This window comes from Alligator sinensis, unplaced genomic scaffold (assembly GCF_000455745.1).
Source record: "Alligator sinensis unplaced genomic scaffold, ASM45574v1 scaffold2044_1, whole genome shotgun sequence".
Classification (NCBI taxonomy): Eukaryota; Metazoa; Chordata; order Crocodylia; family Alligatoridae; genus Alligator; species Alligator sinensis.
The window spans coordinates 40,237-51,934 of record NW_005843517.1 but is presented as its reverse complement, the minus strand read 5'-3'; the positions used below and the strand labels follow the sequence as shown (position 1 = coordinate 51,934).

The following is an 11,698-nucleotide window of genomic DNA, read 5'->3' as shown; positions in this document are numbered from 1 at the left end:
TATGCGCTGGACCGGGACGGGCTCAGGGAATTCATTCACATCCCCTACCCCTGAGCCAGCGCTGAGTTCCTGCTTGAAGCTGGTACTTCCCATGCAGCTGCAGGGCTCTGACCCGTGGGGAGGGGTGCAGCCATGTCCTTGTGGGAACAGGAGCTGCAGCCCAGGGCACCAGGCAAGCCCATACCCAGCCGTGCCTGCCACTAGTGCCAACTGCTGCCAGCTGGGCTGGCTCAGCTCAGGTGGGTCTGCTTTCCCCTGGCAAGGGAGCGGTGGCTGCCAGCTCTGCCTGGCACAGGGGCCTGCTGCCCCCACCTCAACCTCAGGGCTAAAATTGCTCATGCTTGTTCAGAGGAAATGAGCTGAAACCATCCAAATGAATCAGCTGAGTTTCATACAAACAAAACAGCTGAGGACACCTGTGAGATCCTACTGAGATAGTCACTGATGGGCAGCAGTGGTGGGTGAAGTGCATGCACATGAGCAGCCCCAGGCCCTGCTGTGACGGGGCAGGAGAGTCCCTGGCCTGCGACTGTGCAGGAAGCAGCTGGTGCCGGGAGCAGCAGGACTGAGCAGAGCAGGGAGGTTTTTGTACGGGGCTGTAGCACTGTGAGAGGCCAGCTCTGATACTGCTGACAGTAATAATCTCCAGCATCCCCAGCTTCCACCCGGCTGATCGTGAAAGTGAAGTCAGTGCCAGACCCACTGCCACTGAACCGGTCAGGGATCCCCGAGGGGCGGCTGTTTGTGCCATATAGAAGGCACTTAGGAGCCTGCCCTGGTTTCTGCTGGTACAAGGCCATGTTGCTGCTAACGCTGGAGCTGGTTTTGCACTTGATGGTGACTGTGTCCCCTGGAGACACTGCCAGGGACTCTGGAGTCTGAGTGATGACGATGTCCCCGCTGGAGCCTGCAATGAGGGAACATGATAATAAGAAAAATACACGAGACAATTTAAGTGTGATGCTGTTTATAGGAATAAGTAAAATATCTTTTAAATTGTTGATGATCTTTTAGAAAACACAGTTATATTCATGCCCGTGAAGGCAGCCAGTGGAATGAAGAGCTATTCTGCAATTGTTAAAATAATTCAGTCATTTCTAAAGTATCATAATCTACACCTTGGCTGCATATTTTCCACTAATTTCTCTGTTCTTCCTGTTCTTACCCTTTGCCCAGAGCACGAGGAGCCAGAGGAGCTGAGTCTGCCACAGCATCTTGCTGCTTCTGCACCGACTGACACGGAGCTGAGAGACACCAAGCGTTAACTCTGCCCTTTTATAGCTGCTCCCCAGAGCAGGGCGCTTGCTGCCAGTGGCTGGCTGTATGCAAACTACCAGCTCTATGCAAAACTGCCTTCCCTGGGGCCCAGGGCAGAAACAGCAGGGAAGAGGCCATGGACAGCCCCACTCTGTGAGTATATATATAATTCACAGAGTGCGAGAGGCCATCACTCCATCCTTATCCAGCTCTCTTGTCTGGTCCGGAGCATCCCAGTGTAAAGGCACAGAGGACTGGAGGAGTTCGGGGTCTGTTCTGGTCCTGCTCATACAGGGTCCAACACATGAGGTTTGCAATGCCTTTGGGAACAGTGTGATAATTGCGTCAGGAAGCAGAAAGCTGTTGGAGCTTGTGGGCCCAAGGTAAAGGGTGGCAGGCCCCTGGACTAGGAATAGGATGGGAAGTCATCCTACTTACCTGGCAGGGGAAACACCATGGCCACTAAGGTGGTTTTCCTAGTTTCTGGGGATAACTGCTTTTCTGGCAAGGGGTAGTGCCTGGGCAGAGGTAATGTGTAGTTAATCTCCCACTTTCATTTCCAGTGGAAGATGTTGGCTTTACGCCCACTTTGTGGAAATGGGAGACTCTTCCCTAGCTTGCTCCTACAGCCGTATGGCTGAGACCAAGCAAAACTGGGGGGCATTCAAACCCCAAGCCTCTGGGCTTGGGCCTGCAAGTAGGATGCCTGCCAAAGGTTTTGGGAACAGCTGAAGCCCCAGGCAGGGGTGGAGGATGTTTGCTGGTAGCATGGCCACATATGGTTCTTGAACGACTCACGGATTTGGAATTGATTGGGCTGATTTGACTCGGATTACGAAAAGTTTTCCTTAAAAAAACCTGAAAACAGTGTAGTGGTAGAAAACACCTCCATGCAGAATAATTATTTCTGCTGTTTCTGTTTCCTTTTAGTTGAAGATAAATGAGCACAGAGCTCCTAGAATAGCAATGGTGCGCAGTTCAGGAGTGTCTCTGAGCAGGGACCTCTTCCTGCCCTGACTTCCCATTTCCCTTCTGATTTGGCTTTTCCCTGGAATCCAGGCACCAGCCCCGGGTGCGCTGAGCCTGCGAGTGCAGCTTTGTGTGTCTGTTGCTAGGGGCTGACCATGTTAATGAGGGGGTAAAAAAAAATCCTTACTGGTCCTGAGCAGCAGGAAAAGATCAGATCAACGGAAGGGAATGGACCTGTCCCGAGCATTTGAAATCAAGGCTCATTGGGTCACTTGATCAGTGCGGTCACTTGATCAACTGCGTCACTTCATCAGTCACTTGAGACAGGCAGTTACGTTAAAACTCTCCGTGGCCATGGCCCTGCCTCCAGGGGGCCGAGAGGACGGGGAGGCAGCTGGAGTGAGGAGGGCAGGAGCTTGTCCTGGTTGTACTGTGCCAGGCCAGACAAGACCTGGAATCTCTGTTATCAATTGAAGAAATCCCAAATCAGTCCAGAATGTGAAAGCTGCCGTCCTGGTTATCGGTGAGAGACACTCATCTCAGTCTCAAATTCTTCATCAAACTTGCTCTTGGAGCTGGCCTGTGTCTTCCTGCTGCCCTTACCCTGCACCCAGAGCACAAGGAGCCAGAGGAGCTGAGTCTGCCACAGCATCTTACTGCTTCTGCACCGACTGACACGGAGCTGAGAGACACCAAGCGTTCAACTGCCCACTTTATAGGTGCTCCCCAGCACTAGGCGCTGTCCCTCGGGGGGCGGATGCAAAGCAGCAGCTCTGGGTCAATGTGCCTTCCTTGGGGCTCAGGACAAAGACAATGAGAAAGGACTAGAGACATCAAGGAGAAAAGCAGAGTGGGCAATGTCATCCTGGCTGTTCTGAGCGACGTGAAGCTCAGTGCAGGGAAATGAGAATGAAGCTCAATGGCTTTATAAGCGCAGCTCAGAGCAGTAAGGAAATGACATTAGGGTGGGAGAGAGCAAAGAGCAGGAGCGATGAAAATATTCCCTGGATTTCAGGCCTGAGTCTGGAAAAGTGCTGTGATTATCAGAGAATTTTTTTCTGGCTACAGTCAGAAAAATCAGAATGTGATCCTGAGATAGGGCTTGGGCATGGTTTTTTTGGATTAGTTTCTCCTATTTCCAATCCGGTGGTTCCTTTATATATTAAGTCATGTTCACCCCGTAGTGAGAGTGTTTTCAGACACAGGACAAGTACAGACTGTCAGCTCTCCCAGCAGGCCCCAATTACATAAATGCATAGAGAGAGAGAAAAATATCTGGAGGAAACAGCAGCTTTCCAGAGTTTTGTCCCTAGTCCAGTCCACATTCCCACTATTGCTTCATTTAAGGCCATTGCTGTACAACAGGAGTGTCCAGTACATGGCTGCTGGGTCAAGTCTGGGCTAGGCGAGCCACTGGGAGTTGTGGGCAGGGTGGGGGAGAGGCCTGCTGGGCAGCAGGAGGATGAGTGAGGGCAGATACAGCCTGAATTCCCCTCCAGCCACTTTGCCCATTGACCCTGCCTCCTCCACTGGCTCCCCTGCAGGGACAATTGATGCTGTCACCACAGACCCCGTGCTAGAGCCAAAGCTGCCACCATGGAAAAGGCACTGGGCAGCAGTGGTGGCTCTGGCACGAGGTGCAGGGCCGAGTTGGAGCTGCCACCACCAGCACTGGCAGAGCTGTGTGCCCGGGGCAGAGCCAGAGCTGCTGCTGCCAAAACCCTCAGCCCCTGTGAAGTTGGTAGGGGACATCTAGCAGCCGCCCTAACACCATTCCTCATCTGCAATCACCAGGCTCCACCCTGTTCCCTCGCCTGCCATGACGTGATGGTATATTTGGAGGAAGTAGGGAGGCTGCCTGCTGAAAACCAGTGTGGTCTGAGCTGCGTCATGTTGCCCCACTCACCATCAGGGATGTTTGGTCTGGCCTGATCTTTTAGCTCTCCTCCACAAGCGTGGGATCCTCCCTGCATTTGGCCCTGGCCAACTTGCACTCAGTCCACAGCCAGACTCTCCCTCCACCCCTGTTAATAGCCCTTCTCCAGGGCTCTCTCTTCCTAGCCCCTGTTGGCAGTCCCCAGCTAGGACTCCCTGTCACTGCCCATGCACTCAGGTCTCCCTTGGGTCTGCAGTCTGGGCCCTTAGCTGGTCTTCCTGGTGCCTGCAGTGGTTTCACAGGGCTACAACCCCCTGCAAACCAGACAATGAGCAGTGCCCTGCCCTGTGGCCATAGTGGCCTCCACACTCCAGTTCTAGCCACCCCGTGCTTCATGGCTCACACAAACAACTCATCTCTGCAGAGCTCCTTTCCCTCTATGGCGCTGGAGCAGAAACACTCTCCAGCCCAGGGGTCAGCCTCATACAGATCTGCGCCCGCCCCTACAGTCACCTGACCTCTGATTCACAGAGCCAGGCACACAGGTGCCTCTTTACTAATTAGCAGGCTGATTGCTTCAAGCCTGCCTCTGCCAGCCTCCTCTGCAGAGCAGGCCTACAGCTCTGCAGCCAGCTTCTCTGCAGGTGCCCCCTCCAGCCTGCTCTCTGTGCACTGCTCTCACTCCGCTCAAGTCTAGGCTGGCCACCTGCCTCTCTTTGGGCAGGACAGCCCCAGAATGGGAATCTTAAGTCCTGGTCCTAGGCTGCGTGGCTCAGGGACAGGGCTTGTACCAGGTCCACAGCATCATGCAGGGATCAGGAAACAGCGGGTTTCCCCTTGCAGGCTGGCAGCGATCCAGCATCCCAGCCTGCACGGGGCTGCTTGGGGCTGCAGGAGTGGGATGCAGGGGTGCCACATGTGTGTGTGCATTAACACACATGCAAATGGGCAGGAAGACAGACAGACAATGTGGAGAGCAGCTCCCTGCAGGTATGTCTATGGGGAGTAGGGGTTTTGGGGTGGAAGGGGTGGGAAAGTGAGACCTCCATCGTGAGAGAGGGAGTGCAGCTGGGGTGGGATCGCTGCCTGGTGGTGCATGGAGCCCAGGGCTGGGGCAGGGAGTGGGACAGAGCCATGGGTGGCTCATCCAGGGGACACTTGCTGGTTTCCGCTTCTGTGTGCGCTCCCCAGGATGGGCACGGGGAGGCACCTGAACTCCAAATTTGTGCACAGGACAGGGGCAGGTGCAGGCTGCCCACAGTGGGCTCAAGTCTCCTTGCCCTGCTTCCCTCACCCTGGGAGCCCCATGCTGGTCACGCTGCAATGATGAGGTGCCCTCACCTGCCCGGCAGCAAGTGGTGGTGTAGATTTGTGCACCCCACTGCTGCTCCAGCCTCATCAGCTCAGCGCTGCTGGCTCTGAGAGGGGAACCTGTCCCTGAGGCACTAAACTGGGCTGGGACCCCGCTGGGGGTTTCAGAGGCTTCACAGATAAAAAGTGTAGAAGACACCTCCAGATTTCTGTCTGCCCATCATCTGCCCCATCATCCCGGCATCAGTGCCTAGGTCTGGTTGTGTTTGATTGGGTTGGTTTCCCTTCACCACAGTGCGGCAGCAGCAGCTGGGCTCAAATATGAGCAGGGTCATACCGGTCACTGCCACAAAAACATGCTGATGCTGCTTTAAGGCTCTTGGCCTCCAAACCGAGGGGTGAATTGTACTACAGCAGAGCCCGGGAGCATTTCCTTTCCAGCGCTCTTCTGTAATTCAAGTATTAACACTGGGCTGGGGCCAGGCACAGCTGCGTTGCTCACTGCACATCAGCAGTGCTGTGGGGAGGAAGAGGTTTCTGTACTGCAGTGTATCGCTGTGAGAGGGAGGCTGCCGTCCTGCTGACAGTAGTAGTCGCCTGCGTCTTCCACCTGCGCCCCGCGGATGGTGAAGGTGAAGTCGGTGCCGCTGTAGCTGCCACTGAACCGATCAGGGACCCCAGTGGCTCGGTTGGTAGCATGAGAGATGAGTAGCTTGGGAGCTTCTCCTGGTCTCAGCACATACAAGTCCACTTCATTGCTGACACTACTGGAAACCTTGCACTGAATAGTGACCGTCTCTCCCGGGAGCACTGCCAGAGAGCCAGGGCTGAGTCACAACAATATCTGCACGTGAGCCTAGGAAGAAAAGAAATAAGAAGCCCTTTGGTGAAGAGCCTTTTCAGACACGTCAGTGCTGCCCGCCCAGCACTTGGGAATTGCATCGTGAAGTTTATGAGAAGCGAGCGGGCAGCTCCTCTGGTTGTGGAGGGGAATGAACACGTGCTCTGAGCCCAGAAGAAAAGGAAAAGAAAAACACCCTCAAAGTCAGTGTATTGCAAAAAACAACGGATCTTTCAGCTCTGACCCAGGACTGTTACCTGCTTGACATTGGGCTGATTGTAGGTAAGATTTATCAAAAACAGGGCAGACATCAGTATCTACCTTCCAATACAGAGAGAAGGAGCCAGATCAAACCCATTTGTAAAATCATTTTCCTTCAAGAGGAGCTTCCCTACTAACACTTGTTAAAATGCAGCCAGTTGGTCACAACTTCTCTGGAGGATTTTGGTACTTATGAACTGTACCATGGAAAGATATGCGAAGTGGAGGATGGCCTAATGATAGTGAACACTTTCTGCTCTGTACTTCATGGCTCTCTGGTGAAGAGGAAACAGATGCACAAGACACAGCACCACAAAGCTCAAGAAACGATGACAGGAGACACGTGCAGCGGTTCCTGGTTATGTAGGAACGATTCTGTCCATCGGTGTCTGTGGCTGCGCAGGGCTGAGATGTTCAGCCAAATTCCTAACAGGCCAAAATTGTTGAATGATTTTTATTCATCTAAACTGTCCTGTTTTCAAAAGGTTTTCTTTGGGAGAATAAATTCTGAGAAGGAAAAATAGACATTTTGGTGTGTGTGTGTGTATATATTTTGCTTTCCTCTCTCACACTCCTTGGCCCATTCACTGGTGTGCAGTTCACGCGCCCAAGCTTCTGGCTGTAAACACAGCGAGCGTAGCAGGACAGACAAGCACATTTCTATACGTTTAGGTTAGCAATGCATCTGGATGCACCAGCAGGACATCTTAGCTCTTGTACTTTGAAGCAGAAAAATGTAACATCCAGGTGCAGATGATTACATTTGTCAAACAGAATGGATTAGTGTAAATGGAGTGGGAAGAGCTTTCCTAGGGGAGTCACTGGCATTTGTTGGGCATAAGACAGTATTCCAGTGTGCTGAGAGCCACCCCTTTGCAGACAGGAGAGCACAGGGGCTGTACAGAACGGGAGACAAGAGCAGAGCAATCCTGCTGTTTCCAATCCATGCGTCTGATTCTTTTCTCTCTTAGGACCAGATCTGTTTCCATCTAATCCCACTGCCCTCCGTGTTGTCATTGCTCATCTACACGGGGTTCAATGAGAATCCAGTGCAATTTGTCCTTAAACTGTCTTCCTCTCATTTGCAGGTCCTTGCCTCCCCTCTCTCCAGCTTTGAACAGTCTCATTTGCTTTCCTCTGAGCCCTTGTCTGTCTTAGCAGCCTCATCATGGCCTGCTAACTTCTCCCTTTAGCCTCCTGGGGGTTAGTATTATATACAGACATGTAGGCTAATGGGATCAATCCCCTCTATGCAGGTTTCTCTAGGCTGTGCAGTCTGGATTGGGAGCAAACAGAACTCACATTCACTTTTGGGTGGGAGGAGACAGGCAGATGCCGGCAGCGGCTGAGCCAGAAGCCAGGGGCACCCCATCATGACTCCCCACATGCCGCAAATTGCCGTGGGCATCTGATTGCAGCCAAGAGGGACCATCCCATGTTGGCTGTCAGGTATACAGCTCCCTGCACTGTTATCTGGAAGTCAGCTTCAGCTGCAGGCAGCTAGCGGAGGGACGTGGGCTTGGCCCAGTTTGGTGGAGTGGGCTTTGTCCAGGGTGGAAGGTGCAGGAGTCCACCCTTGGAGGACAGAGGTGCGGGGAGTGGGGCTCATGAGCTACAGGGAGGAGGTGGTACCACAAGCCGTCCCCATATTCCCGACCAGATCAGTGTGGCATAGTTTATCCTTCCCCTGTCTCGACCCCCTGGACCATGCACTGGACCAGGAAGGGCTCAGGGAATCCCCCCTTCTCCTACCCGCTAGCCAGTGCTGAGTTCATGGCTGAAGTGACTTCTTCCTGTGCAGATTCAGGGCTCTGGTCCCTGGAAAGGGGTGTAGCCATGCCCTTGGGGCTTCAGTGCCTGGTGCGGGCAATTCCAGTGTGGGAACAGGGGTGGCAGCCCGGGGAGCGGGGCAAGCCCATGCGCAGCCCCACCTGCTGCTAGCACCAGCTACTGCCAGCTGGGCTGGATCGGCTCAGGGGGGTCTGCTTTCCACTGGCCGGTGAGGGGTGGATGCCAGCTCTGCCAGGCACAGGGACCTGCTGCCCCCACCTCGATCTCAGCACTAAACTGGCATGTGTTTGTTTAGAGGAAAGATGCTGAAACCATCCTAACATCTATGAATCCAAATGAAAAAGCTGAGTGCCATGTAAGGAATCACAGGGCAGGCAGGACACCTGTGACATCCTAACTGAGTTAGCCACTGATGGGCAGAAGCGATGGGTGAAGTGCATGAACATGAGCAGCCCCAGACCCTGCTGTGACGGGGCAGGAGCGTCCCTGGCCTGTGGCTGGGCAGGAAGCAGCTGGTGCCGGGAGCGGCAGGACTGAGCAGAGCAGGGAGGTTTTTGTACGGGGCTGTAGCACTGTGGGAGGGGAGCTCTGATGCTGTTGACAGTAATAGTCTCCAGCATCCCCAGCTTCCACCCGGCTGATGGTGAAAGTGAAGTCAGTGCCAGACCCACTGCCACTGACCCGGTCGGGGATCCCGGAGGGGCGGTTGTTTGTGCTGTAGAGAAGGAGCTTCAGAGCCTGCCCTGGTTTCTGCTGGTACAAGGCCATGTTGTTTCTTGTACTGTAACTGGTTTTGCACTGGATGGTGACGGTGTCTCCTGGAGACACAGCCAGGGACTCTGGAGTCTGAGTCACAAGGCTGTCCCCGCTGGAGCCTACAATGGGGAACATGATAATATGAAAAAAACACATGAGACAGATCAACTGAAAATTAACTGCAATGCTGCTTATGTTAATAAATAAAGTATCTTTTATATTGTTGATAATCTGTTAGAAAAAATATATTTTTGGCTGTGAAGGCTACCAGGGGACTGAAGAGCTATTCTGCAATCATTAAAATAATTCAGCCATTTCTAAATATCATAATCAGAATCTACCTATTGTCTGCATGTTTTCCACTAATTTCTCTTCCTGTCCTTACCCTTTGCCCAGAGCAGGAGGAGCCAGAGGAGCTGAGTCTGCCACAGCATCTTGCTGCTTCTGCACCGACTGACACGGAGCTGAGAGACACAAAGCGTTCAACTGGCCCCTTTATAGCTGCTCCCCAGAGCAGGGCGCAGTCACTGGACGGCCAGATGCAAAGCAGCAGGTGTCTTCCTGGGGCCCAGGGCAGAGCCTGCAGGGCAGGGGCTAGAGACAGCCCTGATTCATGGGTGCAGATGCCATTTGCTGGAAGGGAAGTATGCAAACGTCTAAATGGGAAGTCACGACAGCTCTGCAATGGTGTAACCCCGTGGGGTCCGGTGGCTCCAATGCTGATCCACGATTCAGTGTGTTCAAAACTCTCCTCACTGCTACCTGCTCTGCTTTCCCTCTCACATAGGCTGAGGTTTCTCTTCTTCTCTTTTAGGTCCAATTTCTGCCACAGCATCTGCATCCCATTCAGCCCCGCTATCCCCCTGGCTCCCTCCTTCCTCTCAGCATCTCCTTTTCCTCAGGATTCTTCCCTCCCTGATCCAGATACGCGGTCTCCTCTTCTATTGCTAACCTCCTCCCTGCCCATCCCAGTGTGCCCCTGTTTCCCTTTCCATGTTAGTGCAGGACACCGCACACACGATGTGTATGGTCTTTGTTGTAATTTCCTCTCTTCCAATCCATCCTTGCTCTCAGGTGTGGCTGCTCCAGAGACCAGGGTTTCTTCCCTTGTCCAGTCTTTCCTGGGTGCCTGCAGTCAATCACACCATTCCCTAGACACTTGCCAAGGCAGCTGCCCTGTGCTTGGCACCTGGGGTGCCCCTTCTCAGCTGCACTGTCTCGAGCTCTCTGCCGGAGCTCCCCCACAGCCACGATTCCCTGCTGCTTTCTCTAGCTCTCCCAGAAAACCTCCTCTAGCAACCCCTGGCCCTGATTCCCTCCAGTGACTCCCTGCACCTGGGGTCTTAAGAGTGGGGAGGGGAACCTGTTTGTGCAACCCCTGCTCCTTCAGAAAAGGATACCAGCTGATCCTGGGTACTCAGTACCTGGTGGCTCCTCTGCCCTCGGTAGCAGCTCACTCAGTCACGATACTTCTGGCAGTCGTCCTCTCAGAAGCTCTTGTCCTGGGAGCAGCCCTTCTCCGCACAGCTTCAGCTCCCCTCTCCCCAGCTAGTCTCCCCTGTTTTGCCCTGGAGTTACAGCTGTCCGATCATGTGCACGCATCCTGTGTGTGCAGCCTGTGGCACATCCTTGTCCCAAGAGTGCAAGCACCCTGAGTGAGCTTGCAAGCTCTGAGGAAACCCTTCAGCACCTTTACACGATAATTCCCCACCATCTTTTAACCTCCTGTAATGTGCTTGCCTCTTTGTACCTTCTGTCTGGGATGATCAGGTCCACAGCTCTTGCACCATATAAGCCCATTACCAGAGACACAGCTATGAACAAGGTCCTAATCAGTCTGAAACTCATAGGTGTTCCCTAGGTTTCCAAGTGGCAGGGGCAGCTGCTCTGCATCTTTCACTAGCAGGGAGATTGCAACTAGGAGCCAGCATCAGTGAGACTGAATGAGCTCTCCCTGCTGCTCCGCTCCATCTCCTTCTGTGCATGCGGGTCTCAAAGGAACCAGGAACAGACTGTGTCACCAGCGACATCATTGGCAATAGCTCTGGACCATCCCAGTCAACTTTTGCTCATCTTCCCCCAAAGGGACAATTATCATCATTATAAATGTCTGGAGCTTGGAGCAGCTTCTGACAGCATCAGCAGCCCCTTTTTTCTTGATCCTATCCTCTGCTGTCCCTCCTAAGTACATTTGGGTGTCATTTCTCTCCATATACAGCTGAGACTTATACCTCTAAAGAGAGGCAGTGTCTGAATGGGTACACCTCTCAGACAGTGCTGAACAGAGCCTGCTGCCTTGAATGTGCAGGTGGAAAGGAGGTGTGAGCTGACTGACAGCAGCCACCTGTGCAGATCTGGACCACCAAGGAGGGGCTTATTGCTTCGGTGGCATGCCAGATTCCCTCCCCGTGCAGTGGAGATGATCCCTGGTTGGATCACACATGCTGCACTGTTACTTAGCACTGAAAAGAAACCCAGGTTGTGTTATGGTCTTTGACTTGTGATGGGGTTTGCACTAGCTCCACCCTCGCACAATGATACGAGGATGTTGGCTTTGTCATTGCTTCATCACTGGAGGAGGGATTGTCTGAACCTGATTCAAAAGTCCTGCAGTTAGCAGACAGATTTCCTGGGAC

The 11,698-nt window shown here is 53.3% G+C and overlaps 1 protein-coding gene, 1 pseudogene and 1 gene segment (V, D, J or C); 1 reads left to right on the top strand and 2 right to left on the bottom strand.

Moving 5' to 3' along the window:
- Nucleotides 1-365: 365 nt before the first annotated feature.
- LOC102382790 lies at nucleotides 366-1,265 on the bottom strand. The segment is given in 2 exon segments: nucleotides 366-907; nucleotides 1,166-1,265. Coding segments are annotated over 2 exon segments (567 nt in total).
- Nucleotides 1,266-1,687: 422 nt separating this feature from the next.
- On the top strand, nucleotides 1,688-1,883 carry LOC112548784 (annotated as a pseudogene).
- Nucleotides 1,884-5,921: 4,038 nt separating this feature from the next.
- LOC112548782 (immunoglobulin lambda-1 light chain-like) lies at nucleotides 5,922-9,496 on the bottom strand. Its single transcript, XM_025195445.1, has 3 exons — nucleotides 9,448-9,496; nucleotides 8,798-9,181; nucleotides 5,922-6,223 (listed from the first exon to the last, which is right to left on the bottom strand). The coding sequence occupies exons 1-3, from the start codon at nucleotides 9,494-9,496 to the stop codon at nucleotides 5,922-5,924; spliced, it is 735 nt and encodes a 244-aa protein (XP_025051230.1).
- Nucleotides 9,497-11,698: the final 2,202 nt, after the last annotated feature.

Excerpts from the sequence above, each read along its gene's own strand:
- LOC112548782 (XM_025195445.1), bottom strand. The coding sequence starts at position 9,496 with ATGCTGTGGCAGACTCAGCTCCTCTGGCTCCTCCTGCTCTGGGCAAAG. Across the intron at positions 9,182-9,447 it reads CCTCCTGCTCTGGGCAAAGG|GCTCCAGCGGGGACAGCCTT; the intron begins GTAAGGACAGGA and ends TCCCCATTGTAG. Across the intron at positions 6,224-8,797 it reads TGCTTCCTGCCCAGCCACAG|TGCTCCCGGGAGAGACGGTC; the intron begins GCCAGGGACGCT and ends GCTCTCTGGCAG.